The sequence below is a fragment of the Hyla sarda genome, chromosome 1 (genome assembly GCF_029499605.1).
Source record: "Hyla sarda isolate aHylSar1 chromosome 1, aHylSar1.hap1, whole genome shotgun sequence".
Taxonomy (NCBI): Eukaryota; Metazoa; Chordata; class Amphibia; order Anura; family Hylidae; genus Hyla; species Hyla sarda.
The window spans coordinates 212,880,539-212,907,053 of NC_079189.1; the positions used below are offsets into that span (position 1 = coordinate 212,880,539).

General features: G+C 43.5%; 2 protein-coding genes across 10 annotated transcripts in view; one reads left to right on the forward strand and one right to left on the reverse strand.

Annotated features, from left to right (window-relative positions):
• The window catches only part of USO1 (USO1 vesicle transport factor), a 182,426-nt gene that overhangs the window by 14,000 nt on the left and 141,911 nt on the right, over window positions 1-26,515 (forward strand). For all 5 annotated transcript variants that reach the window (XM_056568252.1, XM_056568242.1, XM_056568257.1 and 2 more), the window contains one exon: window positions 2,387-2,476. In XM_056568252.1, the coding sequence (XP_056424227.1) occupies window positions 2,399-2,476 (78 nt within the window). In that variant the 5' untranslated portion in view covers window positions 2,387-2,398. Of the gene's footprint in view, window positions 1-2,386; window positions 2,477-26,515 lie in introns of those variants that run through there.
• G3BP2 (G3BP stress granule assembly factor 2) overlaps window positions 17,946-26,515 on the reverse strand; it is a 70,020-nt gene continuing 61,450 nt past the window's right edge. For all 5 annotated transcript variants that reach the window (XM_056568298.1, XM_056568324.1, XM_056568315.1 and 2 more), the window contains 2 exons: window positions 21,465-21,583; window positions 17,946-20,784 (listed from right to left, as the gene is read on the reverse strand). In XM_056568298.1, the coding sequence (XP_056424273.1) occupies window positions 20,515-20,784; window positions 21,465-21,583 (389 nt within the window). In that variant the 3' untranslated portion in view covers window positions 17,946-20,514. The remainder of the gene's footprint in view (window positions 20,785-21,464; window positions 21,584-26,515) is intronic.

A 26,515-nucleotide genomic window follows, 5' to 3' on the forward strand; every position in this document is an offset into this window, starting at 1 on the left:
CTTCCCTCTCAGCCGTGGCCTGCCTGGACTCTGGTGCCTCTGGGAATTTTATTCGGGAGTCCTTGGTGAATAAATTCCGCATCCCGGTGACCCGTCTTGTCAAGCCACTCCACATTTCCGCGGTCAACGGAGCCAGGTTGGATTGCACCGTGCGTTTCCGCACGAAGCCCCTCCTAATGTGCATCGGATCTCATCATGAGAAAATTGAGTTTTTGGTCCTCCCCAATTGCACTTCTGAAGTTCTCCTTGGACTACCCTGGCTTCTACACCATTCCCCAACCCTGGATTGGTCCACAGGGGAGATCAAGAGCTGGGGTACCTCTTGCTTCAAGGACTGCCTTAAACCGGTTACCAGTACTCCCTGCCGTGACCCTGTGGTTCCTCCTGTATCCGGTCTCCCTAAGGTCGTTATGGACTCTGCCCGCCTTAAGAAGTGCCTCTCCCCCCCTCCCAGTCCAGTCAGGCAAGCCTCGGTGCCTCCTCATGGCCCTCGTCCTGGTGTCACACTGCCCCGTGCCAGGCCTCGCCCTCTGCCCTCCCTCCCCATTCCCACTCCTGCTGTACTGCCTGCCGTTGAGGAATCCCTCCATCCTTTCCCGGTGTCCTCATCCCAGGGGAGGCAGTTACCGGACAAAGAGAAGGGGAGACCTAAGGGGGGGGGTACTGTTACGCCTAGCGCTCCGGGTCCCCGCTCCTCCCCGGAGCGCGTACGGCGTCTCTCTCTCCGCAGCGCCCCGGTCGGTCCCGCTGACCGGGAGCGCTGCACTGTCATGGCCGTCGGGGATGCGATTCGCACAGCGGGACGCGCCCGCTCGCGAATCGCATCCCAGGTCACTTACCCGTTCCCGTCCCCTGCTGTCATGTGCTGGCGCGCGCGGCTCCGCTCTCTAGGGCGCGCGCGCGCCAGCTCCCTGAGACTTAAAGGGCCAGTGCACCAATGATTGGTGCCTGGCCCAATTAGCTTAATTGGTTTCCATCTGCTCCCTGCCTTTATCTGACCTCCTCCCATGCACTCCCTTGCCGGATCTTGTTGCCTTGTGCCAGTGAAAGCGTTTTGTGTGTCCAAAGCCTGTGTACCAGTACTTCTGCCATCCACCCTGACTACGAACCTTGCCGCCTGCCCCCGACCTTCTGCTACGTCCGACCTTGCTTCTGTCTACTCCCTTGTACCGCGCCTATCTTCAGCAGCCAGAGAGGTTGAGCCGTTGCTAGTGGATACGACCTGGTCACTACCGCCGCAGCAAGTCCATCCCGCTTTGCGGCGGGCTCTGGTGAAAACCAGTAGTGACTTAGAACCGGTCCACTAGCACGGTCCACGCCAATCCCTCTCTGGCACAGAGGATCCACCTCCTGCCAGCCGGCATCGTGACAACCCATACATTCCTTTCCTCAGATACTGAGGTTAGGACTGTGTCACATATTCTTTACTCTGCCCAAGGTGCATTATCTTGCCATTGAGAGAAAAGTGCAGGTCCGGCACCCAAGCAAAAAAAAATAAGTGGATTAAAACTTCAATAATCCATATTAAAAACAGAAAGGCAGCAACATGAAATATTAGCCCTTAATCGTGGCCATAATTAAAGGGGTACTCCGGCGCTAAGACATCTTATCCTCTATCCAAAGGATAGGGGATAAGATGCCTGATCGCGGGGGTCCCGCCGCTGGGGACCCCGGTGATCTTGCATGCAGCACCCCATTAGAATCAGTCCCTGGAGCGTTTTTGCTCCGGGTCTGATTACTGGCAATCACGGGGACAAAGCATTGTGACGTCACGGCTTCACCCCCTCGTCACGGCTCTGCCCCCTTCCATAGGATTACATTGAGGGGGCGGAGCATGACATCACACAGGGCGGAGTCGTGACGTCACAACGCTCCATCCCTGTGATCGCCAGTAATCAGACCCGGAGCGAACACGCTCCGGGGACAGATTCTAACGGGTTGCTGCGTGCAAGATCACGGGGGTCCCCAGAGGCAGGACCCCCGCGATCAGGCATCTTATCCCCTATTCTTTGGATAGGGGATAAGATGTCTTAGCACTGGAGAACCCCTTTAAGGGCTAATATTTGAGCCCGAAACGCATTGCGTTTTTTAACTTTTTACATGACGTAGCTGCCTTTCTGTTTTTAATATGGACATTTATTAAAGTTTTAATCCACTTTTTTTTTGCTTGGGATCCAGACCTGCACTTTGCCAACGCGTTTCAGCTGAAATATTAGCCCTTAATCGTGGCCATGATTGAGGACTAATATTTCAGCCCGAAACGCATTTTAAAAAACTTTTTACAGTGACATGTTGCTGCCTTTCTGTTTTTAATATGGACATTTATTAAAGTTTTAATCCACTTTTTCTTTTGCTTGGGATCCGGACCTGCACTTTTCTCTCTAAGGTTTATGTCAACATGGGATACGGCCCACCATTCTCAGAGTTTCCATCTCCTATACATGCCATGGACTTGATGCGTATTCATACTGAAGAGGTGAGCTGTTCTGCATTTTTTCATATTTTTTTCATGCATTATCTTGCCCTTATCCACATTAAATTTCAGTTGCCAGAGTTCTGACCATTCTTCTAGTTTACCAAAATCATTCTCCATTTGGCGTATCCCTCCAGGAATATCAACCCTGTTACAAATCTTTGTGTGATCAGCAAAAATAATCTTACCATCGAGACCTGCAATATCACTGATAAAGATATTAAACAAAATGGGTCTCAGTACCCCACTGGTGACAAGACCTTGCTCTGAATATTCTCCATTAACTACAACCCTCTGTTTTCTATCCATAAGCCACTTCCTAAGCCATTCAACAATATGGGTCCAAACTCAATGACTGCAGTTTATTGATAAATCTTCTACGTGGGACAGTGTCAAAATCTAGATGAGCGATGTCTACTGCCCCTCCACCATCTATTATTTTAGTCGCCCAATCAAAAAAATCAAGAAGATTGGTTTGACATGATCTCCCATGATCTTGAAATCCAAGATGTTTCACAATCCTATCCTTTAGTAGGGTTTCCATTAGGTCACCCACTATTGATGTCAAACTTACTGACCTATAGTTGCCTGATTCCTCCCTACTGCCTTTCTTCTGAATGGGGACATTTGGTAATTTTTTATCTGCTGGGACAACTCCTGTTACCAGTGATTGGTTAAAATAAATCTGTTAATGGTTTTGCTACTACACCACTCTCCAAGCTCTTTTAATATCTTTAGGTGTATTCCATTAGGCCCCTGGGACTTATTTGTCTTAACTTTAGACAGTTGACTTAGAACCTCTTCCTCTGTAAAGACACATGCATCAAAAGATTTATTAGTCTTTCTCCCTGAGGTCCTTTTCCTTTAATTTTCTTCTGTAAAACTAAACAGAAGTATTTATTGAGGCAGTTGGCTAGTCCTTTATCCTCTTCTACATACCTTTCTTCCTCTGTTTTTAACTTAGTTATTCCTTGTTTTTATTAATTTTTACATTTACATATCTGAAGAATTTCTTATCGCCTTTTTTTCACTGACTGAGCTAGTGTCTCTTCTGCCTGCGTTTTAGAAACTCTTATAACTTGCTTGGACTCATTCTGCCTAATTTTATAGATTTTTCTATCTTCACTGCTTTGTTTTTGTTTGTTTTTTTATCATTACTAAATGTTAGCTTTGTTTTTTTTTATGATTTTGGCCACTTCTGCAGAGTACCACAATGGCCTCTTCCTTTTTTTTTTCTTTCTTTTTTGCTTTTACTGACAAGCCTAACACAATTTTCTGTTGCCTTCAATAATCCAACTTTTAAGTAATCCAATTACTCCTGGACTCCATTGAAGCTGTTCTAGTCTCATTTACCACTAAGCCCATTTTAGAAAAGTAATTTGTCAAAATGTAAAACTTTTCTTTTTCTGTGGTGTGACTGTTCTTATATTAACCCCTAGAGGACCAGTTTTTTTTTTTTTACTTTCATATTTTCCCACTCACCTTCTAAAAACCATAAAGCTTTAAATTTTCCACCTACAGACCCATATAAGGGCTTGTTTTTGCGCTACCAATTGTAATTTTTAATGACATGAATCATTTCACCACAAAATCTACAGCGAAACAAACAAAAAAAATATTTGTGGGGCAAAATTGAAGAAAAAAAAAAGCCATTTTGTAACTTTTGGGGGCTATCAATTGTACACAGAGCATTTATCAGTAAAAATAACACTATCTTTATTCTGTAGGTCCATACAATTAAAAATATACCCAACTTATAAAGGTTTTATTTTGTTTAAAAAAAATTATAAATATTTGTATATTAAAATTAGCATGTTTAAAAATGCCCTTTTCTGACCCCTATAAAACTTTTTACAATTTTTCTGTATTCAGGACTGTATGAGGGCTTATTTTTTGCGCTGTGATCTGAAGTTATTATCGGTTCCACATTTGTTTTGCTGGGACTTTTTGATTGCTTTTTATACATTTTTTAGGGTATAGAAAGTGACCAAAAATACGCAGTTTTGGACTTTGGAATCTTTTTCACTGACCATGCGGTTTCAATAACATTATATTTTTTATAGTTTGGACATTTACGCACACGGCTATACCACATATGTTTATTTTTGTTTACATATTTTTTTATGGGAAAAGGTGTGTGATCCTTTTATTAGGGAAGGGGTTAAATCACATATCTTAAACTTTTTTTTTTTTTTTTACACTATTTGTAAGTCCCCATAGGGGACTATTACAAGTAATCATTAGATTGCATACACTCAACAACGCTATGTCATAGCATAGATCTGTGTTATCGGTGCTCAACTGCTCCAGCCTGGCATGCCTGACTAGAGCATCAAGGCACAGATCGTATGGCAAGGAGGCAGTTAAGGGCCCTCTCACCATCCTCTCAGCTCGGACAGCCCGCTGAGCTAGCCAGGATGACTTTTCTCCCATTTAAGTCCCGGGTTAATACTGGACATCAGCCCGATCGGTGATGTCCGGCATTAGCCGCGGGTCCCGTTTGCTGATAGCAACCAGGACCCCATCAGGTATGAAGCGTGCTCAGCTCCTCCTCCATATAACAGGAGCAGGCAATGGACATAAATATACGTTGTCCTTGAAGAGTTAAACCACACTGACTGGTGATCTCTAGATCCCAAGTTTTCATCTACAGTTGTGTCAGATACCGAATCCCCATTTGTGAATACTAAATCTACAATGGCCTCCTTCCGGGTTGGCTCCTCAACTACTTGTTGTAGAAATAATCCCAGTAGAGAATTTAGAATAGCTGTTCTCCTGGCAGAACTAGCTATTTTGGTTTTTCAGTTCACATCAGGAAGATTAAAGCCTCCCATAATGATAACTTCCCCTTTCAATGTCATTTCAACTATTTCCTATAAGGACACGGGGAAATCTATCAAAGCCAGCCGGTGGGAAAAGTGGAGGCGCTGCCCACAGCACCAGATTGCTTCTTTCATTTTTCAGACACTATTTTAAGAATGAAAGCAGCAGTCTTGTTCCGGTGTAGGAACATTCACCACAACAGCAGAAAAAATATCATGATAGTTTTATAGTTCAGGTTGTTACAGATGTTGAGATTCCAATACCTTGTCTTATTTTATTAATAAAGCTTTTTTTCTTCCATTTTATACTCTATATTTTTCTTATATACCCATCTTATTGTTTGATCAGTACTATAATATAATGCAATATTTCTGCATTGTAGTGTATTATGCTTACTTATTGGATTTACAATGTCTGCAGAGCTGTTGTCTCCCAAGGTCACCTAAGCACTTACAGTCATGGCTGTAAATGTTGGCAGCCCAAGAAAATGAAGTATTTATCACAGAAAAGGATTGCAGTAACACATGTTTTGCTATACACATGTTTATTCCCTTTGTGTGTATTGGAACTAAACCAAAAAGGAAAAAAAGCAAATTGGACATAAATGTCACCTCAAACTCCTAAAATGGGCTGGAAAAATGATCGGCACACCCTTTGGAAAAAATAACTGAAATCAGTGGCTTCCTATAACCATCAATAAGCTTCTTACACCTCTCAGCCGGATTGTTGGACCTCTCTTCCTTTGCAAACTGCTCCAGGTCTCTCTTATTGGAAGGGCGCCTTTTCCCAACAGCAACTTTAAGATTTCTCCACAGGTGTTCAATGGGATTTAGATCTGGACTCATTCCTGGCCACTTCAGAACTCTCCAGTGCTTTGTTGCCATCCATTTCTGGGTGCTTTTTGATGTATGTTTGGGGTCATTGCCCTGCTGGAAAACCCAAGATCTCGGATGCAAACCCAGCTTTCTGACACTGGGCTGCACAGTGCGACCCAAAATCCATTGGTAATCCTCAGATTTCATGATGCCTTGCACACATTCAAGGCACTCAGTGCCAGAGGCAGCGAAACCACCCCAAAACATCATTGAACCTCCACCATATTTCACTGTAGGTACTGTGTTCTTTTCTTTGTAGGCCTCATTCCGTTTTCGGTAAACAGTAGAATGATGTGCTTTACCAAAAAGCTATATCTTGGTCTCATCTGTCCACAAGATGTTTTCCCAGAAGGACTTTGGCTTACTCAAGTTCATTTTGGCAAAATGTAGTCTTGCTTTTTTATGTCTTTGTGTCAGCTGTGTGGTCCCGCTGGGTCTCCTGCCATAACGTTTCATTTAATTTAAATGTCGACAGATATTCAAGCTGTCCTGCAGGCTCAGGGAGCATCAGTGTAAGCGCAAACTATCTTTTGAACTTGTTTGGGGCTGCTTATCCACCATCTGGACTATCCTGCGTTTCTCTTCCATCCACGCCCAGGGAGATTAGCTACAGTGCCACAGGTTGCCAACTTCTTGTTAATGTTGTGCACTGTGGACAAAGGCAAATCTAGATCTCTGGAGATGGACTTGTCACCTTAAGATTGTCAATATTTTTCCACAATTTTGGTTCTCAACTAGTCAGACAGTTCTCTTCTCCTCTTTCTGTTGTCCATGCTTAGTCTTTGCATTGTGTGTCTGTGTGTGCCACACTAAGTGATTTCAGGAGTAATTTTTATATTGCCCACCCTGGTTACTTTCTCCAGGTGAGTTTAAAGGAGCATCACATGCTTGAAACAATCTTATTTTTCCACAATTTTGAAAGGGTGCCAATAATTTTGTCCAGCCCATTTTTGAAGTTTGGTGTGACATTATGTCCAATTTGCATTTTTTCTTGGTTTAGTTCCAATACACACAAAGGGAATACACATATGTATAGCAAAACATGTGTTACTGCAATCCTTTTCTGTGAGAAATTTTCTTGAAAAATTTCAGGGGAGCCAACATTTATGGCCATGACTGTAGGTGGTGGGGTTTCAAATGAAAAAGGCATATAGAAGGGCTAAACAACTGCGCACCCCCCCCCCCCCCCCCCCCTTGCTCTAAGTTCAAGCACTGGCTTCCAGATTTGGTCAACATTAGACATGGCCTTCTACAACCACTGCAAATATATTTGTCTTTCATGGTCAAATTGTTCACAGTAATTTCATATGGCCATATTACAGCTGCAGACGTTAAAAAACAAAGAAAAAAAACAAAGAAAAAAAACAACAGCCTTAACCCATTCAAGACATCGGGCATACGCCCTTATGTCCAGGTACCTGTACACCCTGAATTCTTAAGTGGGTTTGAAGCGAGCGCAGCAGCTATCAGTAGCCAGACATTCAGTGATAATGCCGCTGCTCAGCATTTTACCTTTTAGACGCATTGATCAATGCCAATCACAGCGTCTACACCCTGTTCCAAATTAATATGCAAATTATATTTAAGTGTCACAAAGATTAAATATTTAGTTTTTCAGTTTAACTCATGGATGGCATTGTGTCTCAGGGCTCTTTTGATCACCGAAAATCTCAGACACCTATGATAATTAGAATACCAGATAAGCTCAATTTAATGAAAAACTACTAAAGGTGGGTGTTCCACATTATTAAGCAGAGCACCATTTTCATGCAATATGGGGAAGAAAAGGGATCTCTCTGCTGCCGAAAAGAGTAAAATAGTTCAATGCCTTGGACGAGGTATGAAAACATTAGATATTCCACGAAAACTTAAGCGTGATCATCGCACTATTAAGAGATTTGTGGCTGATTCAAAGTACAGATGGTTTGTGCAGATAAAGGCATATTGAGGAAGATTTTTTGTTAGATCCATGCATCTGATCAGGAGACCAGCTGTTAAAATACCATTACATAGCAGCAAACAGATATTTGAAGCTGCTGGTGCCTCTGGAGTCCAAAGGACATCAAGGTGTAAAGATCTCCAGACTCTTGCAACTGTGCATAAACCTTGTACTTGGCCACCCCTAACCAATGCTCACAAGCAGAAACGGCTGCATTGGCCAGAAAAATACATGGACTAATTTTCAAACAGTCCTGTTCACTGATTAGTGCCATGCAACCCTGGGAGGGTCCAGATGGATGGAGTAGTGGACGGTCACCCTGTTCCAACAAGGATGCGATGTCAGCAAGGTAGTGGTGGAGTCATGTTTTGGACCAGAATCATGGGAAGAGAGCTGGTCGGCCCCTTTAGGGTCCCGAAGGTGTAAAGATAACCTCTGCAAAGTATGTGGAGTTTCTGACTGACCTGACTTTCTTCCCTGATACAGAAGGAAGGACTATGCTTTCCGTAATAAAATCATCTTCATGCATGACAGTACACCATCTTATGCTGCAAAGAATACCTCTGCATCAATCTGCTATGGGAATAAAAGGAGAGAAAGTCATGGTCTGGCCTCCATCCTCCCCTGACCTCAATCCTATTAAGAACCTTTGGAGCCGTGGGACATCCTAAAGCATTCCCTGGGAAAAAAAACAAAATCCCTGCAAGAGGAAGGCAGGCGAAGGACTGAGCCACCGCCACCTGCAGAACTTTGCGACCAAGCCCTGCATTGGCAGATGCAAAAGTGTGCACCTGATAGAATTTAGCATAAGTGTGCATGAACAACCAAGTGGCCGCCTTGCACACCTGAATCGCAGAAGCCCTGTCCTGGACTGCCCAAGAGGCCCCCACAGAGCGGGTAGAGTGAGCAGTAACTCGAAAGGGCGGGACCTTTCCTTTACAGCGATACGCCTCCGAAATGGCTGACAGGATCCACCTAGAGATGGTTGCCTTAGAAAATGGAAGCCCTTTACACTGTCCGTCGAGAATCACAAACAGCGAGTCAAAGTGCCGGAAAGAAGAAGTGACTGACAAATAGACCTTGAGGAACCAAACTAGGCCCAACTTATGGAGGGAGCGTCCTGGGAATGGGAAGGGTTGGGACAAAAAGAAGGGAGTATGATGTCTTCATTTAGGTGAAAGGAGGTAACCACCTTCGGCAGAAAGGAAGGAACTTGACGGAGCACCACTTATCCTGATGAAGGACCAGAAAGGAAGAACGGCAGGAGAGGGCCGCCAACTCAGAGACCCTCCAAATAGGAGGTAATTGCCACAAGGAACGCCACCTTCTAAGAAAGGAAATGAAGCGAGAATTTGCAAAAGGGGCTCAAAGGGAGAGTCCTGCAAGGCAGACAGCACCAAGTTCAGGTCCCAGGGAGGAGTGGGGGGACCTGTAAGGAGGGGCCTCATGAGCCACCCCTTGCAAAAAGGTGCAGACATGAGAGTTGGATGCCAAGGGACGCTGGAAAAGAATGGAGAGCGCTGACACTTGTCCCTTCAGGGAGCTGAGCACTAGACTAGTTTCCAGGCCGGCCTGCAGGAAGGACAAGACATTCGGAAGAGAAAAAATTGTGGGAGACAGAAGACCTAGTCTCACACCAGCGAAAGTAAGCCTGCCAGGTACGATGGTAAATCCTGGCCGAAGAGGGCTTCCGGGCGCGAAGCATGGTGCAAATGACCTGGGCAGTAAACCCCTGGGCCTTCAACACTCCGGTTTCAACCGTTTAATGCAGAAGTGAATTGGGATGGCAAAGGGGGCCCTGAGAGATTGGGCTGATCGGAAAGGCGCATGGGAACGTCTGCGAGGAATTGGACGAAATCCACGTACCACGCATGTATCGGCCAAACCGGGGCTATAAAGGATTGCGGAGACACCCTCCGCCTTGAGTTTCCGTATCACCTTGGGAAGAAGGGGTAGAAGAGGGAAGAGATACAGAAGGTAGAAGTCGGTCCAAGGGTTTATGAGAGCATCCATGGCAAAAGCTAGAGGATCCCAGGATCTGGCTACAAAGCGAGGAACCTGATCGTTCCGGTGGGATGTGAACAGGTCCATGTCCAGAATCCCCCAGCGGTTGCATATCGCCTCAAACACTCTCCGGAGTCGGCTGTAGTGCGACTGAGAAAGTCAGCCTCCCAATTGTCCACCCCTGGAATGTGAACTGATGAAATCGAGGGAACGTGGGGCTCTGTCCAGGCAAGAATCCTGATCATTTCTGCCATCATCAGGGCACTGCGGGTGCCCCCCTGGTGATTTGTATAAGTCATGGCCGTAGCGTTTTCCGTCTGGACTCTGACAGGAAACGTCGGAAGGAGTGACTCCCAATGCTGAAGGTATAGGAAAATCACCCTCAGTTCCAGAACGTGGATTAGGAGACGGGACTCCCGGGGGAACAACGGCCATGACCTGTCCTGGTATACTCCTCCCCATCGCAGGAGACTGGCATTTGTCGTCAAGACCGGCTACTGGAGGGGAGGAAGGAACGACCCTCCCAAATAAGAGGGGAACAAAGCCACCAAAGAAGGGATAGGGGAGACTTGTCCCATTGGGACAGGATGGATAGTTGCAGGGAATGATACCTGAACTGGGCAAAAGGGAGCTGCCTCCATGGATGCCACCATCCTGCCCAGCACCACCCAGCAGATTCTGATAGAGATTGGACTTGTGCGGCGGATGAGACGAACTACTGCGCTCAACGTACGTTTCTTGTCCACCAGAAGCCGAATCCTGGCAGTCACGGAGTCAAAGTGAAGTCCCAGGAAAACCTGGGACTGAGAGGGAGAGAGAAGAGATTTGATTCGATTGACAAATCCAGCCTAAACGCTCCAAGGTTTGGAGAATGATGTGGAGACTCTTCAGGTTCTCCGCTAGGGCGGGAGCATTGACCAACATGTCGTCCAGGTAAAGAAGCACAGAAACTCCACGAGAGCGGAGGAAGGCGATCACTGCTACGAGGATCTTGGTAAAGACCCGAAGGGCAGCGCCACAAACTCAAAGTGACCGGCAGGAACAGCAAACCAGAGAAAATGCTGATGAGATGGGCAGATGGGGAGGTGTAGGTAAGCATCCTGAATGTCCACTGTCCTGAATGAGGACAGAAACTCGCCCAGGTCCATGGGCACAATGAATGATCTCAGAGACTCCTTGCGGAAATGCCACAGATGCAGGTGGCGATTGAGCAGTTTGAAATCTAGTATAGGACGAACTGTGCCTTCCTTTTTGGGGACCACAAAAAGAATGGCGTAAAACCCTGAAAACCGCTTCTGAGGAGGGACTAGCACAATCACGCCTTGGGACAGCAGGTTGTGGAGGGCGGACTAAAACGCCACAGCCAGAACAGGGGACTTCGGAGGGCGGGACTGGAAAAAACGATCCTGGGAAAGAGCAAAACTCTATCCGGTAACAGTTGGAAACAACGTCCCTGACCCAGGCATCTGACACCTGTGTCACCCACAAGTCCCAGAAGAGGGACAGACTACCATCTAAGAAGGAGCCCCAGATGGCGGCGCCCCTTCAGGCAGTGGAGGGTTTGGAGCTACCAGGCTTGGAGGAAAACCGGCCCGACCAGGCACCAGACTTCCAGGGGGCTTGAGGTTTAAAAGGAAGGTGAATTCCTGACCTGAGAAGCAGACGGCTTGTCCGCTCCGGTCGAAGTGAACCAGTACGCCAAGGACGATTTTGCAGCAACAAAGAACTTTTGTCGCGTGTGGCTTCTGAAATTAATTTTGTCCAGACGGTTTATTTTGACCTTAAGAAAGCGCTTGGAAGCGGCGTCCACGTTCCATGCCTTGAGCCACATGGACCGACGCAGAGCCACCAGGTTGCCAGAAGCGAAAGCCGCACAACAGGTAGATTCCAAGGCTGCTGAGCAAAGGTAGTCACCGACATTGGAGATTTGCTGTGCAAAGTCAGCTAGTTCATCAGGTGAGGACCCAGAAAGTAAACCCTGGCGAAGCTGGGAAGCCAAAGCAGAGAGAGCCTTGGACACCCAGGTAGAAGCAAACACTGGTAAAAGCGTAGAGCCAGCTGCTTCATAGGCAACCTTTGCGAGATTCTCAATGCGTTTGTCAGAAGGATCCTTAAATTAAGCCACGTCCGCCAGAGGCCAGGAGTTCATGAAATTCTATAGGAGAATTGAAGACCTGAGGAGGGAGTCGCACCCTGCGGAAGGAGACTTCTGGAATTGCATTGGTCTGACACCAGACTATCCACCATGTCCAACATAGGGGACATTTCCTCCGAATCTGAGGGCGGGTCCGACTGGGTCATCAAGTTCTCCAGGAGACTTGGAAAGGACCGTAGGCTCCCTGGAGCGGGATGAGGTGGGCCGGGAACCCCATGGGGGAGACCTGGAACGGCTGTGGGAGAGTGGCCGGCTGTGGCCAGTAGAAGAGTTGGACGAAGAACGGCGCCTCTGGGAGGAGGCAAAGGCCTCCTTTCTTGGGCACTTGTAAGGAGAGCACCTATGAGGAGCGGTGCTGGGAAGCCTTTGAAGTGTCCAGGACAGATAACTGCAAGGAGGAATTCTCCAGGGCAGTAGCCACTATCTGCGACACCCACGACTGAGAAAGGGAAGAGGCCCATCCTGGAATGGGTTCAGGGACTACTCGCTCCGGCGGACAGTCCTGAGAGTAGATCAGGGGAGGGCTGGGTTGTGCAATAGAGCAGGCGGAACAAGTAGGTACAGAATCGCCAGGCATCTTGGTTCTGCAACCCCAACAGGAGTAGTAAGTGACCAAAGCAGGGGCCGCCGGCCAGAGAGGGGCATCGGACATGAAAACGCCAGAAAGTCAGCCAAGTAACAAGGAGCGAGCTCACCCAAGTTCCTGTGTCCTGAAGCTGTGGAGAACGGCAGCAGGTGCAGCAGCAGGGGAGGAGAGAACCCGGGAAGGAGTCAGCTATGACCTCAGGAATGCACGCTGCTGCAAGATAGTAGGCCTCCCTGGCCCCTGGAGGGCAAGATGTAGGCTGAATGGATAGCACAGCACAGGGAGAGGAGCCAGGTATCCAAAACGTGACCTCTGGTTCCCACGTGAGTAGCATGGCGGGCCGGGGAGCAGGACCGGAGTTGACCCTACATAGTGCTGGTCCCGCTCTTATATGTGAAAGCACCAGCACCTGCTGGAACTGACAAGAGCTGGGGTCGGAGAACTGAAGACTGCTGGCCCTGCTCAGAACAAGGCAGAAGTGGCTGCGGCTTCGGAGTGCATAGCGCCCAACTGCCACAGCTAAATAACATAGAAATGAGGAGCTGCAGCAAAGCCACACTGTGGCTGCAAAAGTTACAGTAAATAGGTGCGTGCAGGACCCTATGCTGGAACTTACCTAAAACCCCAGACTGAACGACTCTCACCCTCCCTCCCTAATAAAGAATGCCCTGAATAAAAAAGTCCTTTGCCCGATGCTGCAAGAAAAAAAAAAATAAGGGGGGGGGGGGGGCAGGGGAGTGATACATAGCACTGCGGCTGAAATACTCACCCAAGGTGTCTTCAGCCAGTATGTTGCCGGGCTGCATCATGCCAGGCTGCAAAAAGGCAGGGCAAGCATGGGCTGAGGGGGACCCAGACTCAGGGTCGACTGCCTGTAACTGACTGTTGGCGAGGGGATAATGGTACCTACCTTATGTGCTGTGCCCCTTCCTCGAAAGTGGGAGACCAGGCAGCGCCATGCTCCTGTCATCCCAACCTATAAAAGAAAAAAAAAAATATCTAACTGGAACTAACTAGAAAAAAAAGACGAGGTCTGGAGAGCTCCAGACTTGAGTCTGCCTCCTACTGACACCAAGCTAAAACTTAGTCAGTGGGTAGGTATATCCTGCTGGGAGGGGCTGACTTTTTTTGCCTAGTGTCCGCCTCCTAGTGGTCAAGCAGCATAAAAAAACTGCTAGTTGATAACATGAGAATTATGCTGACTTATTTACATCAATTATTCAGGTAAATGAGAAAAATGTTTGCATAATAATTTTGTACAGGGTGTAAAGTGAAAGTAGAACTTGCCGGTTGCTAAGGGGAGCTCACGGAACCCCTGCGACATGATTGTGGGGGTTCCATTTGCTAAAATGGCAGAGGAGGGTCCCCTTACCTGCCTCTGATCTAATGATGTAACCTGGGCTTAACCTATTTAAGGGTGCATTCACACCATGTTTTCACCCACCATTTCCCGCATACGGGGGCGGAGGAACCGCACGCACCTGTATGCGGGAACTGGAGGCAATGATTTCCTATGGACCCGTATCAGCCGACCGGAGTGCACCGTAGCCTCCGGTCAGCTCCGTTTTGGCCCGCATGCGGTTCCCCGACCGGATCTAAAACCGTAGTCAACTACGGTTTTAGGTCCGGGCGGGGATCCGCATGCGGGCCAAAACGGAGCCGACCGGAGGCTGCGTTGCACTCCGGTCAGCTGATACGGGTCCATAGGAAATCATTGCCTCCGGTTCCCACATACGGGTGTGTGCGGTTACTCCACCCCCCCCCTCCCCCCACCCTCTCATCCAAACAAAAGTGGTACAGATAAAAAACTACAGATCACGGTGAAAAAAAAAAAAAATAAAGAGCCCTCATACATCCTTGTATACTGAAAAATAAAATAAAAAAGTTATAAGGGGTCAAAAAAGGGACAAATTTTATGCATACCAATTTTGTAAAAAAAAAAAAAAAAGTTAGCATTTTTTTAAAAGTAGTACAATGAATAGAAAAACTATATAAATTGGGTATCGTTTTAATCGTATTGACCTCCTGAATAAAGTTATAGTATCATTTTTAACATGAAGTGCACTGAGTAAAAACCAAACCCCCAAAAAGTAGCAAAATTGCAGTTCTCTTATAAATTTCCACTCACAAATAATACATTTTTTTGATTTTCAGGAACATTTTATGGTTAAATGAAAGATGTCATTACAAAGCACAATTTGTCGCACAAAAAGAAGCACTCATATGGGTCTGTAGGTGGAAAAATAAGTTATGGATTTTAAAAGGAGAGGGGGGGAAAAACGTATATGCAATGTGTCCTTAAGGCCAAAATGGGCTGTGTCCTAAACTTTTAACTCCAATAGTGGCCGGGCTGCAAAAACTAAAACAAAAAACCTTTAACTCACCTTCCTATGTTTCCCGTTGCGCTGGCATCGGCGTCCCGTTCCTCCGGGGCTGCTCGGCTGTCATGTAAGGATTCGGCCCAGGCTCCTTACATGACAGTGTGCTCAGCCTATTACTGACCGACATCGCTATGGCCAGCGATACGCTAACCGCAGTGTGACACTTCAAGCCTAAGAAGCATGAAGACGAGCAGCAGCAGAGGAACGGGATGCCGATACCGATGCAACATAAATTAAAGTGTTTTTGCACCCCGGGCACTATTGGAGTTAAAAGTTTAAGAGGTTAATGCCGACAGTGGTGGCTAAACAGTTTGGGGGAGATTTATCAATGTGTGTGCGCAGCCACTTCACAGCTTTTTTTTTTGGCTGTGTTTTTGGCTTATGTATGCAAAATATATCAAAACTGCGCACAGACTGATACATTTTGCAGAAATGAATATAAAAAAAAAAAAAACACCTCAGAACTTGCTGTAAGAGGTCATTTTTCGAAGGCAGAGGTGGTATAAATTTGCGTATTTTTTTTATTTTTGGACGGTTGTGCAATATTTTTGCACCTTTTTAAAAAAGATGCAGTTAATAAATCTGGTCATCTGCATAGTCTAGAATGAAGCACTGCATTTCACAGACACTTTTGCCAAAGTTGTCTATTTTGAAATAGTGCAGTTTTTGCGCAAAAAATTGTGCATAAATTTTGCAACAAATTTCAGCCAATAAAATGTCTACAATAAACCTCCCCCTTAGAGAGTGACACATTTTGATTTTCAGCATCTTTAAAGTACAATTAGCATTTCATAAATTTTACAGCTTGACAAATACATTAAGTTTATACAAATACTCAGTTACAGTGTTGATCCTTCCTTTTTATGACTTCTGTACTTTCCCCCCTGGCATTTCAGCTTCTGGGCCAAATACTGACTAATGGCAAACTATTCTTGGAGTTTCACGGTTTTGGCGTTTGTCCACCCGGTATTTGCGGATTGACCAGTTTCTCAAGGTGAATGAAATCCTGGGAGTTTCTTGGCTATGGAACCAAAAATGTAATGTTTTGTTAACAAAGCTACTATCAGGTTATCACTTTCGCCTTGTAACATGCTTCATCATGCTGGAAAAAAGCATTTTCTCACCAAGCTGCTCTACAAAGATGTTTGGAAGTCATTCTTCATTTATGGCAGGCAGTGCCATTGTAAGTGAGCTCACTGACTTGGATAAAAAGCAACCCCACACATGAATAGGCTCTGGATGCTTTACTGTTGGCATGAAACTGGACTTATGGAAGCTTTCACTTTTTTCCTCTGGACAATAATTCTTCCAGATTTCGCAAACAGACTGAATGGAGCTTCACCAGAGAGATTAACTTTACCCCAGTCCTCAGAAGTTCAGTCCCTGTAATTCCTGCACAATGTCAATCTGTCCTTGATGTTTTTGCTGCCCTTTCTGGCACATGCCAACCACCAAAAGACACTTCTCTGTGCATGCAAAGACACATACACTCACCTGCTGCCTTTCCTGAACAAGCTCTGCACTGTTAAACCAATCCTGTAGAAAAATCCTCCCTAGGAGGAGGTCCTGGCATTTGTTTGTATTCAAACATTCTGCAAGATCAGTGCCTTCTAAGGACCTAGGAGCAATTTAGTTATAAACCATTTTTTTAAGGGTAGGGTCACACTGGGCGGATGCGCAGCGTATTTAGCGCTGCGAGAAATCAGCTGAGCAGCAGGAAATACGCGGTTTGCACTAAGAGCAGACACAGGGCTTTCCCCGCTACAGCCTTGTGTCTGCAATAAGGTACGAAGGCCGACCGCACACACCAGCATAACTGTGACATGTGGCTGGCTCCCAAACCTTACTGCAGACACAGGGCTGCGGTGGGAAAAGCCCCGTGTCTGCTCCTAGCGCATACACAACATATTTCCTGCTGTGTCAAATACACTGCACATCCTCCCAGTGTGACCCTAAACTTGAAAAGCATGGCGCATCAAATACGTTGTGTATCTGCCCAGATTGACTCTACCCTAAACATTTTTGGTCCATGGCAAGAAAATTCCCTAGATCTAAATCCTATAGAGAACCTGTGCTCAATCATCAACTAACAGGCAAAAATACAGAAATTAGGAAACTCCAAGAACTGTGTGTGTTTTCAGTCGGTTCAGAAATGGATATTCAACATGCCAGGGAGAATTGCAGAAGTTTTGGAAGAGATGGGTCAATACTGTAAATATTGAGTCTTTGCAAAAACTTTATGCATTTGTCAATAATAGTTTAAAAACTTATGAAATGCCCATAACTGCACTGCAATAAATTTTCTATATATATCTCTTTCTATGGTATACTAAAGCAGAAAACTTTGTTAAAATTAAAATGTGTTAGTCGTAAAACTTTTGGCCACAACTGAAGTGCCAAGGTTCTCTTTGGCATGTATAGCCAAGAGGGTACCTACCACTTTACTCAAGTTGTGCAGTAGTGTGTGTTATAGCCTTTGGGTACCTGGCTGTTTCTGAATAAGGTGAAGTTACCACTAATACACACTATTTTAGTTGAACAGTATGCCTAAAATAGGCATTACCTTTAAATACATTTAAATATTGTTTAGTTATAGGGTAGAAAATGTATTAATCAGAAAAATAAACGCATTTTGTATAGTGTGGAAAAATGAAAAACCTTAAACACTAAATAAATAACAGCCTTCAACATTGAATTAGGGAGATCAGCCACGCTGTAGACATCAGTAGTTTATTGTCAAACGTTTTAGTTTCAACACATTCAAAATATGGAAACTGAAGTAAAAATACTATCCAAAAAGGACTATATTCTACTGGCATAATGTTTAACACATTACAGCAATAAGGATGGAAAAACAAAAAAAAATCTTCACCACTGTCCTCTACAGCTAGGTAACCATACTACGCCAATTGCGCTGAAACAGAAGTGCAATGATGATAGGTTACTACAATAAACCAACTGCCCAACACAATGAAAAGGGGAGAATGTGGCCATGTTGGATGAGGTACATTTACTGAGAGATTAAGACAATAACACTTAAATGTACACAATAAAGTAGGTGAACAGTCACCAAGTAAACATTTCAGATGTATAAGGTTTATTCAAGGTATTCAAATATGAAGCAGACTTGAAAGCTTAATGGCTCTGATGCTCCTCTAGTACGGTATGTTATACTCAGTCCCGTTCTATTTGCCATCAGACAGTTCTGGTTGTGACAGGGGTTCAAACAATAACAGGGGGACAAAAAAAAAAAAAAATTATAATCAGAAAGAATAATTAAAAAGGAAAAAAAAAAATGCTGGCAAACTTTCCCTTGGATACATTGGAATGACATGAAAAACCAGTCCAAGCATTGTTGTATACTAGGGAATTCAAGTACAATACTTCCAGGTAACAGATTGCAAATGTAAAACTTTTATAACACAAAATATATATATGTATATATAAAATTATAACCATGAGAAATCTGTGTCCCAGAAATGTATGAAATAGTGCAAGACTTGCTATCAAAAGCAGAAGACGTCAAGTGACAAAGTAAAGGGAAAACGGTAAAGAAAGAAAAACCCCAAAAACAAAAAAAAAAAAAAAAAACAAACCTGACATATGCAAGAGTCTGATTTTGCCTAGTGGACTGGAGAATACCTTGTGCACAATCATTAGTTTCAAGAGGCTCAGCAAACAGTTGCATAAGTCAAAAGCAGCATGTTACTCCATGTGCATTTTTGCTAGTATGGATTTTAAAGGTTTCCTGCGCTTCCAGAGGCAGCTTTAAGTGTTCACACTTTGTCCTTCAAAGTCATCACTGAAAGTGACTACTGCAGGTCGGTATCTTCTGCTACATTGATCGTTTAATGGAATGTATTGTTATAGGCAGGCAACTGTCCCAAAACTGTGCAATCCCACATTTCCGCTTGAAGACACGTGCAACAAATATCAAAAAGAGCAATGGGGAAAACTTTTCTCCTAGGCTATGAGAAATGCATTTCAGGACAGTTTCTTCAAACATTGTGCAAAATAAGGAAGAAAAAAATAAAAAAGTGAAATGAAAAATTTTAGAAAATGACCCTGTATTAGAATATAAAGTGCAATACACTTAGAGCTGCTGTTTGTTTATAGGAGCACGGACGGAATTCCTCTGCTTCCAAGTCCAATAGGATGTGAAGCGGTTAACAGAGATGTGCGACTGGACATTTGCAGGGCACCATTTACAGATCATCCACTTTATATGCACTTACGGGAGTTACAGTTAGGGCTTCAAACAGAGACAAGACCATTAGTCCTCCTTGCACACTGTAGCCCCCCTCCACTATTGGTAACTGTATACCAATGGTAGTTACGATGGAAAAGAAAAAATATATATATAAGAAAAAAAAATCTACTGATGTACACATACTGCAGTTTGGTTAGGCAGAATCTTGAATGTACTGAAGCAGTTTGGCTTTGCAGCACAGTAAATCATTCACTGTACAAAATCACCAGCAAGGACTGGAATGATGTATTCATAGAAGGCACCGTCATGCTTATTACATTACCAGAGAACTAAATACAATTGAGTACACTTTTGTATGTCGTTTTGCTGTACAAAGCTGGAAAAAAGGGCTTGGCGGGCAGGCTGCAGTCACAAGAACAGCCTGCCAGCTTGTAGTACAGATGGGCAAGTGCAATAATTCTTCACTGTTAAACATTTGACTACTTCTGATCATACCCTCTGAAGTCAGGTTAGGGTTAAGTTCAGAATTTATTTAAACTCCAGAGGACGGACTATTGATATGCACAGCACAGGTTCTTTGTGGTAACAGACCAAATGCCATCACCTCACAAACTTATTATGTGTTCATGGTAGAAGCTCTTTTGTGGGTCTGATGCGTAATTAACCGTTCGTTCCTTCATTGACACAGGTACTAGGGGTAGGGAGAAACACTGCACTACTTTTGTTTCCAATAAAGAAACCATAATACTTGCAAAGTGCAACAGAACTCTATTAGGACATGGGCCTCCAGTGTCCTTGGAAATACTTGCAGTGCTAATGGTCATCTCAGTCAGCAAGTTGGGATGTATAAATTAACATTTTAAATTTCTGTTGGGAAAAAAACAGAAAAAAAAAAATTCACCTCAATTGAAAACTGCAAACAAAAAGATGTTTCCACATCAAAGAACTTATGGGGAAGAAAGGGGTGAAAAAAAGAAGGCTGTGTCACATTCCAAAGCTAAAAATTAACAAGAATGCAAACACGACGAATAATGTACCACTGTAGATTGGACTTTGTGTTAATGATTTTCAGCGACGTTGGCCAGTGAAACGGCCCTCCATAGATGCTGATCCTCTTCCTGTATTCAGCTTTTGTGCCATCCCACCTCGTGGAGGGGGGCCTCTCCCATCCCTATCACGCATCATCCCTCCACCAATGATTCCACGAGGTCCCCCAGCACCACGGTCATTGCGACGCACATCTCTACGGTCATCGCCGCCACGAGTCTCCCTTTCACGGGCAGCCCTAGTTTTCTTTTCTTCAACATTCAGCCGAACTTCACCACGGAACATAATTGGCTAGAAAAGAGCAGAATCAGAAAACTAAATTAAAGTTCTAAAGACCAATATAGTTGGTAGCTATCAATACAGTTTGATTTCTATGAATCATGTATGTATATGTACGTACTATTTTTTGGGGGGAAACTTTTACACCTGGCTAGACAGAGCTGGATGGACAATTTGCATCCTGTTCCTGTTTGTGTTGACTCTAGTTCCGGCCAGATGACAGCCCCGTTGGGATGCTCATGTTCCCTACATTCCTCTCTCTAGCAGAGGGCATGTCCGTGAGTAGACAGAGGAAAGCTGTATCATCTTTCATTTCCTGACTGTCTCAGCACCTGCTGCAGAGACCCAGATGATGTGCTATGGGAACATAGATAACATGACCAGGAACTGAACATATCAAACTAACCTGTATGGGGCCAGGTAGTAGAATTATAACCACCAAATATAAGTTTAAAACCACAATATTCTCAAAAGACATTAAAGATAAGTGTTAGAATTTCTATTTCTGCAACATATCAATATTTTATGTTGGTGACAGTGACTATTTGTTGGTGTACAACTGAGCATTAACTTGACCTGAAAAAAACTATATAGAGAGTACAAGATTTACTTTCCTTAGCTTTTTTTGCTTTCAAAATTATTTAAACTTTCATTGTGTGAATGGGTTCTAGTAGTCTAATATGGATACATACTTTTGCAAGCAAAATCCTTTGAACAGGTTCAGAATCATCAAACACGACAAAACCAAAGTTGGGAAGTTTCCCGCCAACACCTTTGGTATTAATGCGGAGTTCCATCACATTTCCATAACCTGCAAAATTTCATGACAATCAAATTGTTGGGTTAGACAAATATAAACAGTGTTATGATCATTAAAAAAATATTTAACCGCCTAAGTATGCAGGACGTACCTGTACGCCCTGCGCCTGGTCCCGGTATATAACGCGGGGTCACGCAGTCATACCGGGTCGATCCCGGCAGCTAAAGAAAGCCGGGACCCTTGGCTAATAGCGCGCGGCACCAATCTTTGTGCGGCGCGCTATTAAGTGTGAAAAAAAAAAAGTTAAAGACCATTTAACCCCTTCGCTAATAAATGAATCACCCCCTTTTTCCCATTAAAAAATAAAAAAAATAAAAAACAACGCATGTGGTATCGCCGCGTGCAAAAATGTCCGAACTATAAAAATATATTGTAAATTAAACAGCACGGTCAATTGCGTACGCGCAAAAAAATTCCAAAGTTCAAAATAGCTAAAGTAATACAATACAAAAGTAATACAAAATCAAACCTATATAAGTAGGGTATCATTTTAACCGTATGGACCTACAGAATAAAGAGAAGGTGTCCTTTTTACCGAAAAATGCACTGCGTAGAAACGGACCCCCCCCCCAAAACTTACAAAATGGCATTTTCCTTCAATTTTGTTGCCCAATGAATTTTTTTTCCGTTTCGCCATGGATATTTTGGTCAAATATCTAATGTCACTGCAAAGTAGAATTGGTGGCGCAAAAAGTGTGCCATAATATGAAATTTTAGGTGCAAAATTGTAAGAGTTATGATTTTTAGAAGGTGATGAGGAAAAAATGAAAATGCAAAAACGGAAAAACCCTGCTTCCTTAAGCAGAGGGGGAAAAGGGCAGACCTGCAGTATTTTATTTTTACTGTGTCAACTAGGGATGTCCCGATACAGATACTGGTACTTGTACAAATGTCCCCGATACCTTAAAGTTATGAGATGTACTGCTGGTTAAGCTCAGGGATGCTGATCGGGATCACTGCGGTGTTATCGCAGTGTCCGATCAGTTGCGAGGACGGCCAGAGGTCCCTTACCCTGCTCTGTGCGCCCGACCGTTGCTCCTTTACTGCAGGCAGTAGTAAAGGAGCGCCGATAACACTGATCAATACTATGCCAAGGCATAGAATTGATCAGTGTATGCAATCTACAGATTGCATGTAATAGTCCCAGTAAAAAATTTGTATCACCCCACCCCTTTTTCCTCATTAAGGGTACGTTCACATGTACGCAGATTTGATGCGCAGGATTTGATGCACAGGATTTTCTGCTGCCGATTTAAAATGTAAACTAAATGACTGAGCACAGCTTCTAATCCTGCAGTTACAAATCCTGCCATCAAATCTGTGCAGGATCCTGTACATGTGAACGTACCATTAAAGGGGTATTCCAGGAAAAAAAAAAATTTTTTGTATATCAACTGGTTCCAGAAAGTTAAACAGATTTGTAAATTACTTCTATTAAAACATCTTAATCCTTTCAGTACTTATGAGCTTCTGAAGTTAAGGTTGTTCTTTTCTGTCTAAGTAATCTCTGATGACACGTGTCTCGGGAAACGCCCAGTTTAGAAGCAAATTCCCATAGCAAACATCTTCTAAACTGGGCGGTTCCCGAGACACATGTCATCAGAGATTACTTAGACAGAAAAGAACAACCTAAACTTCAGAAGCTCATAAGTACTGAAAGGATTAAGATTTTTTAATAGAAGTAATTTACAAATCTGTTTAACTTTCTGGAGCCAGTTGAGAGATAGATAGAGAGATTTTTCCTGGATAACCCCTTTAAGGGAAAAAAAAAAAAAACGCTGTCCCATGACATTGAAATAAGTATCCGTAATTGGCATTGGCGAGTATTTAACCCCTTAAGGACCGGGGGTTTTTCCGTTTTTGCATTTTCGTTTTTTGCTCCTTGCCTTTAAAAATCATATCTCTTTCAATTTTGCACCTAAAAATCCATATGATGGCTTATTTTTTGCGCCACCAATTCTACTTTGTAATGACGTCAGTCATTTTGCCCAAAAATCTACGGTGAAACGGGAAAAATAATCATTGTGCGACAAAATTGAAAAAAAAACCGCTGTTTTGTAACTTTTGGGGGCTTCCGTTTCTACGTAGTACATTTTTCGGTAAAAATGACACCTGATATTTATTCTGTAGGTCCATACGATTAAAATGATACCCTACTTATATAGGTTTGATTTTGTCGGACTTCTGGAAAAAATCATAACTACGTGCAGGAAAATTAATACGTTTAAAATGGTCATCTTCTGACCCCTATAACTTTTTTATTTTTCCGTGTATATTTGCATTGATAGGACTTATTGATCGCTTTTTATTCATTTTGAAATGATATAAAAAGTGACCAAAAATTTACTATTATGGACTTTGGAATTTTTTTGCGCGCACGCCATTGACAGAGCGATTTAATTAAGGATATATTTTTAGAATTCGGACATTTCCGCACGCGGTGATACCATATATGTTTATTTTTATTTACACTGTGTTTTTTTTTTTTATTGGAAAAGGGGGGGTGATTCAAACTTTTAATAGGGGAGGAGTTAAATGATCTTTATTCACTTTTTTTTTGCAGTGTTATAGCTCCCATAGGGGGCTATAACACTGCACACACTGATCATCATTGATCACTGGTTTCTCATAAGAAACCAGTGATCAACGATTCTGCCGCATGACTGCTCATGCCTGGATCTCAGGCACTGAGCAGTCATTTGGCGATCGGACAGCGAGGAGGCAGGAAGGGGCCCTTCCGCTGTCCTGTCAGCTGTTCGGGATGCGGCTCAGCTCTGAGCGCGCGGCTAAAGGGTTAATAGCGCGCGGCGCCGCGATCGGCGCTGCGGGCTATTAGAGGCGGGTCCCGGCTTCATTATGACGCCGGGCCCGCCGTGATATGACGCGGGGTTACTGTGTAACCCCGCGTTATATCACAAGAGCAGGACCAAGGACGTACCGGTACGTCCCTGGTCCTTAAGGGGTTAAGAAAAAGTATCGCTACTCGTACTCTGTCTTTAAAAAAATAAAATAAAATGGTATCTGGACATTCCTAGTCTCTTGAATGGACTGAGAACTGGGCTCCCTTAAAGGAAGCTCAACGCTAACATTAACCTGGCCTTAACCCCTCAGAATTATAACAAACTTTTTTTTTTATTTAACCCCTTCCCTCTTTGGCGATTTTTCACTTTTGCACTTGTTTTTTTCCTCCTCACCTTCTAAAAATGATAACACTTTCAATTTTACACCTAAAAATCCATATGAGGGCTTGTTCTTTGCACCAACAATTTTACTTTGTAATACCATTACTAATTTCCCTACAAAATCTACACCAAAAGTAGAAAAAAAATAATTTGTGGGGCAGAATTGAAGGAAAAAAAAGCCATTTTGTATTTTTTTGCGGCTTGTGTTTCTACGCAGTGCATTTTTCGGTAAAAATTGCACCTTATATTTATTCTGTAGGTCCATACGGTCGCAAGGATACCCAATTTGTATAGGTTTGATTTTATTTTACTACAAAAAAAAATAAAAAATTATAACTACATGCAAAATTAATATGTTGAAAATGTCCTCTTCTGACCCCACTTTTTTATTTTTCTGTATAAGGGGCAGTATGAGGACTAATTTTTGCGCTGTGATCTGAAGTTTTTATCGGTACAATTTTTGTTTTGAATAGACTTTTTGATCACTTTTTATTAATTTTTTAATGTATTTTTATGTGTACGCCATTGACCATGCGGTTTAATTAACAATATACTTTTATAGTTTGGACATTTATGCACGCGGCGATACCAGGTTTATTTTTATTTACATCGTTTTTTTAACCCCTTAAGGACACATGACGTACTGGAACGTCATGTGTCCGCTCCCGATCTATAACGCGGGGCCACGGCCGGAACCCGTGGCTAATAGCGCACGGCATTGATCGCGGTGCCGCGCGCTATTAACCCTTTAGACGCGGCGTTCAAAGTTGAACGCCGCGTCTAAAGTGAAAGTATGCTGGTTAGCTCAGTGGGCTGTTCGGGATTTCCTATGAGAAACCAGTGATCAATGTAATAGATCAGTGTGTAAAGTGTTATAGGTCCCTATGGGAGCTATAACACTGCAAAAAAAAAAAAGTGAAAAAAAAAAAAAGTGAATAAAGATCATTTAACCCCTCCCCTATTAAAAGATTGAATCACCCCCCTTTTCCCATAAAAAAAAAAAAAAAGTGTAAATAAAAATAAACATATGGTATCGCCGCATGCGGAAATGTCTGAATTATAACAATACATCGTTAATTAAACCGCACGGTCAATGGCGTACGCGCAAAAAAATTCCAAAGTAGTGCATTTTTGGTCACTTTTTATATCATGAATAAGTCCGATCGATAAGTCCTATCAACGCAAAAATGGTACCGTTAAAAACCAGATCACGGCGCAAAAAATGAGCCCTCATACCGCGCCATACGCAGAAAAATAAAAAAGTCATAGGGGTCAGAAGTGACAATTTTAAACGTATTAATTTTCCTGCATGTAGTTATGATTTTTTCCAGAAGTACGACAAAATCAAACCTATATAAGTAGGGCATCATTTTAACTGTATGGACCTACAGAATAAAGATAAAGGTGTCCTTTTTACCGACAAATGTACTAAGTAGAAATGGAAGCCCCAAAAGATACAAAACGTCGTTTTTTTCAATTGTGTTTCACAATGATTTTTTTTTCTCCGTTTCACCGTAGATTTTTGGGCAAAATGACTGACGTCATTACAAAGAAGAATTGGTGGCGCAAAAAATAAGCCCTCATATGGATGTTTAGGTGCAAAATTGAAAGAGTTATGATTTTTTAAAGGCAAGGAGCAAAAAACGAAAATGCAAAAACGGGAAAAACCCGGTCTTTAAGGGGTTAAATGGGAAAATGGGAGGGATTCAAACTTTTATTAGGGAAGGGGTTAAATCACATT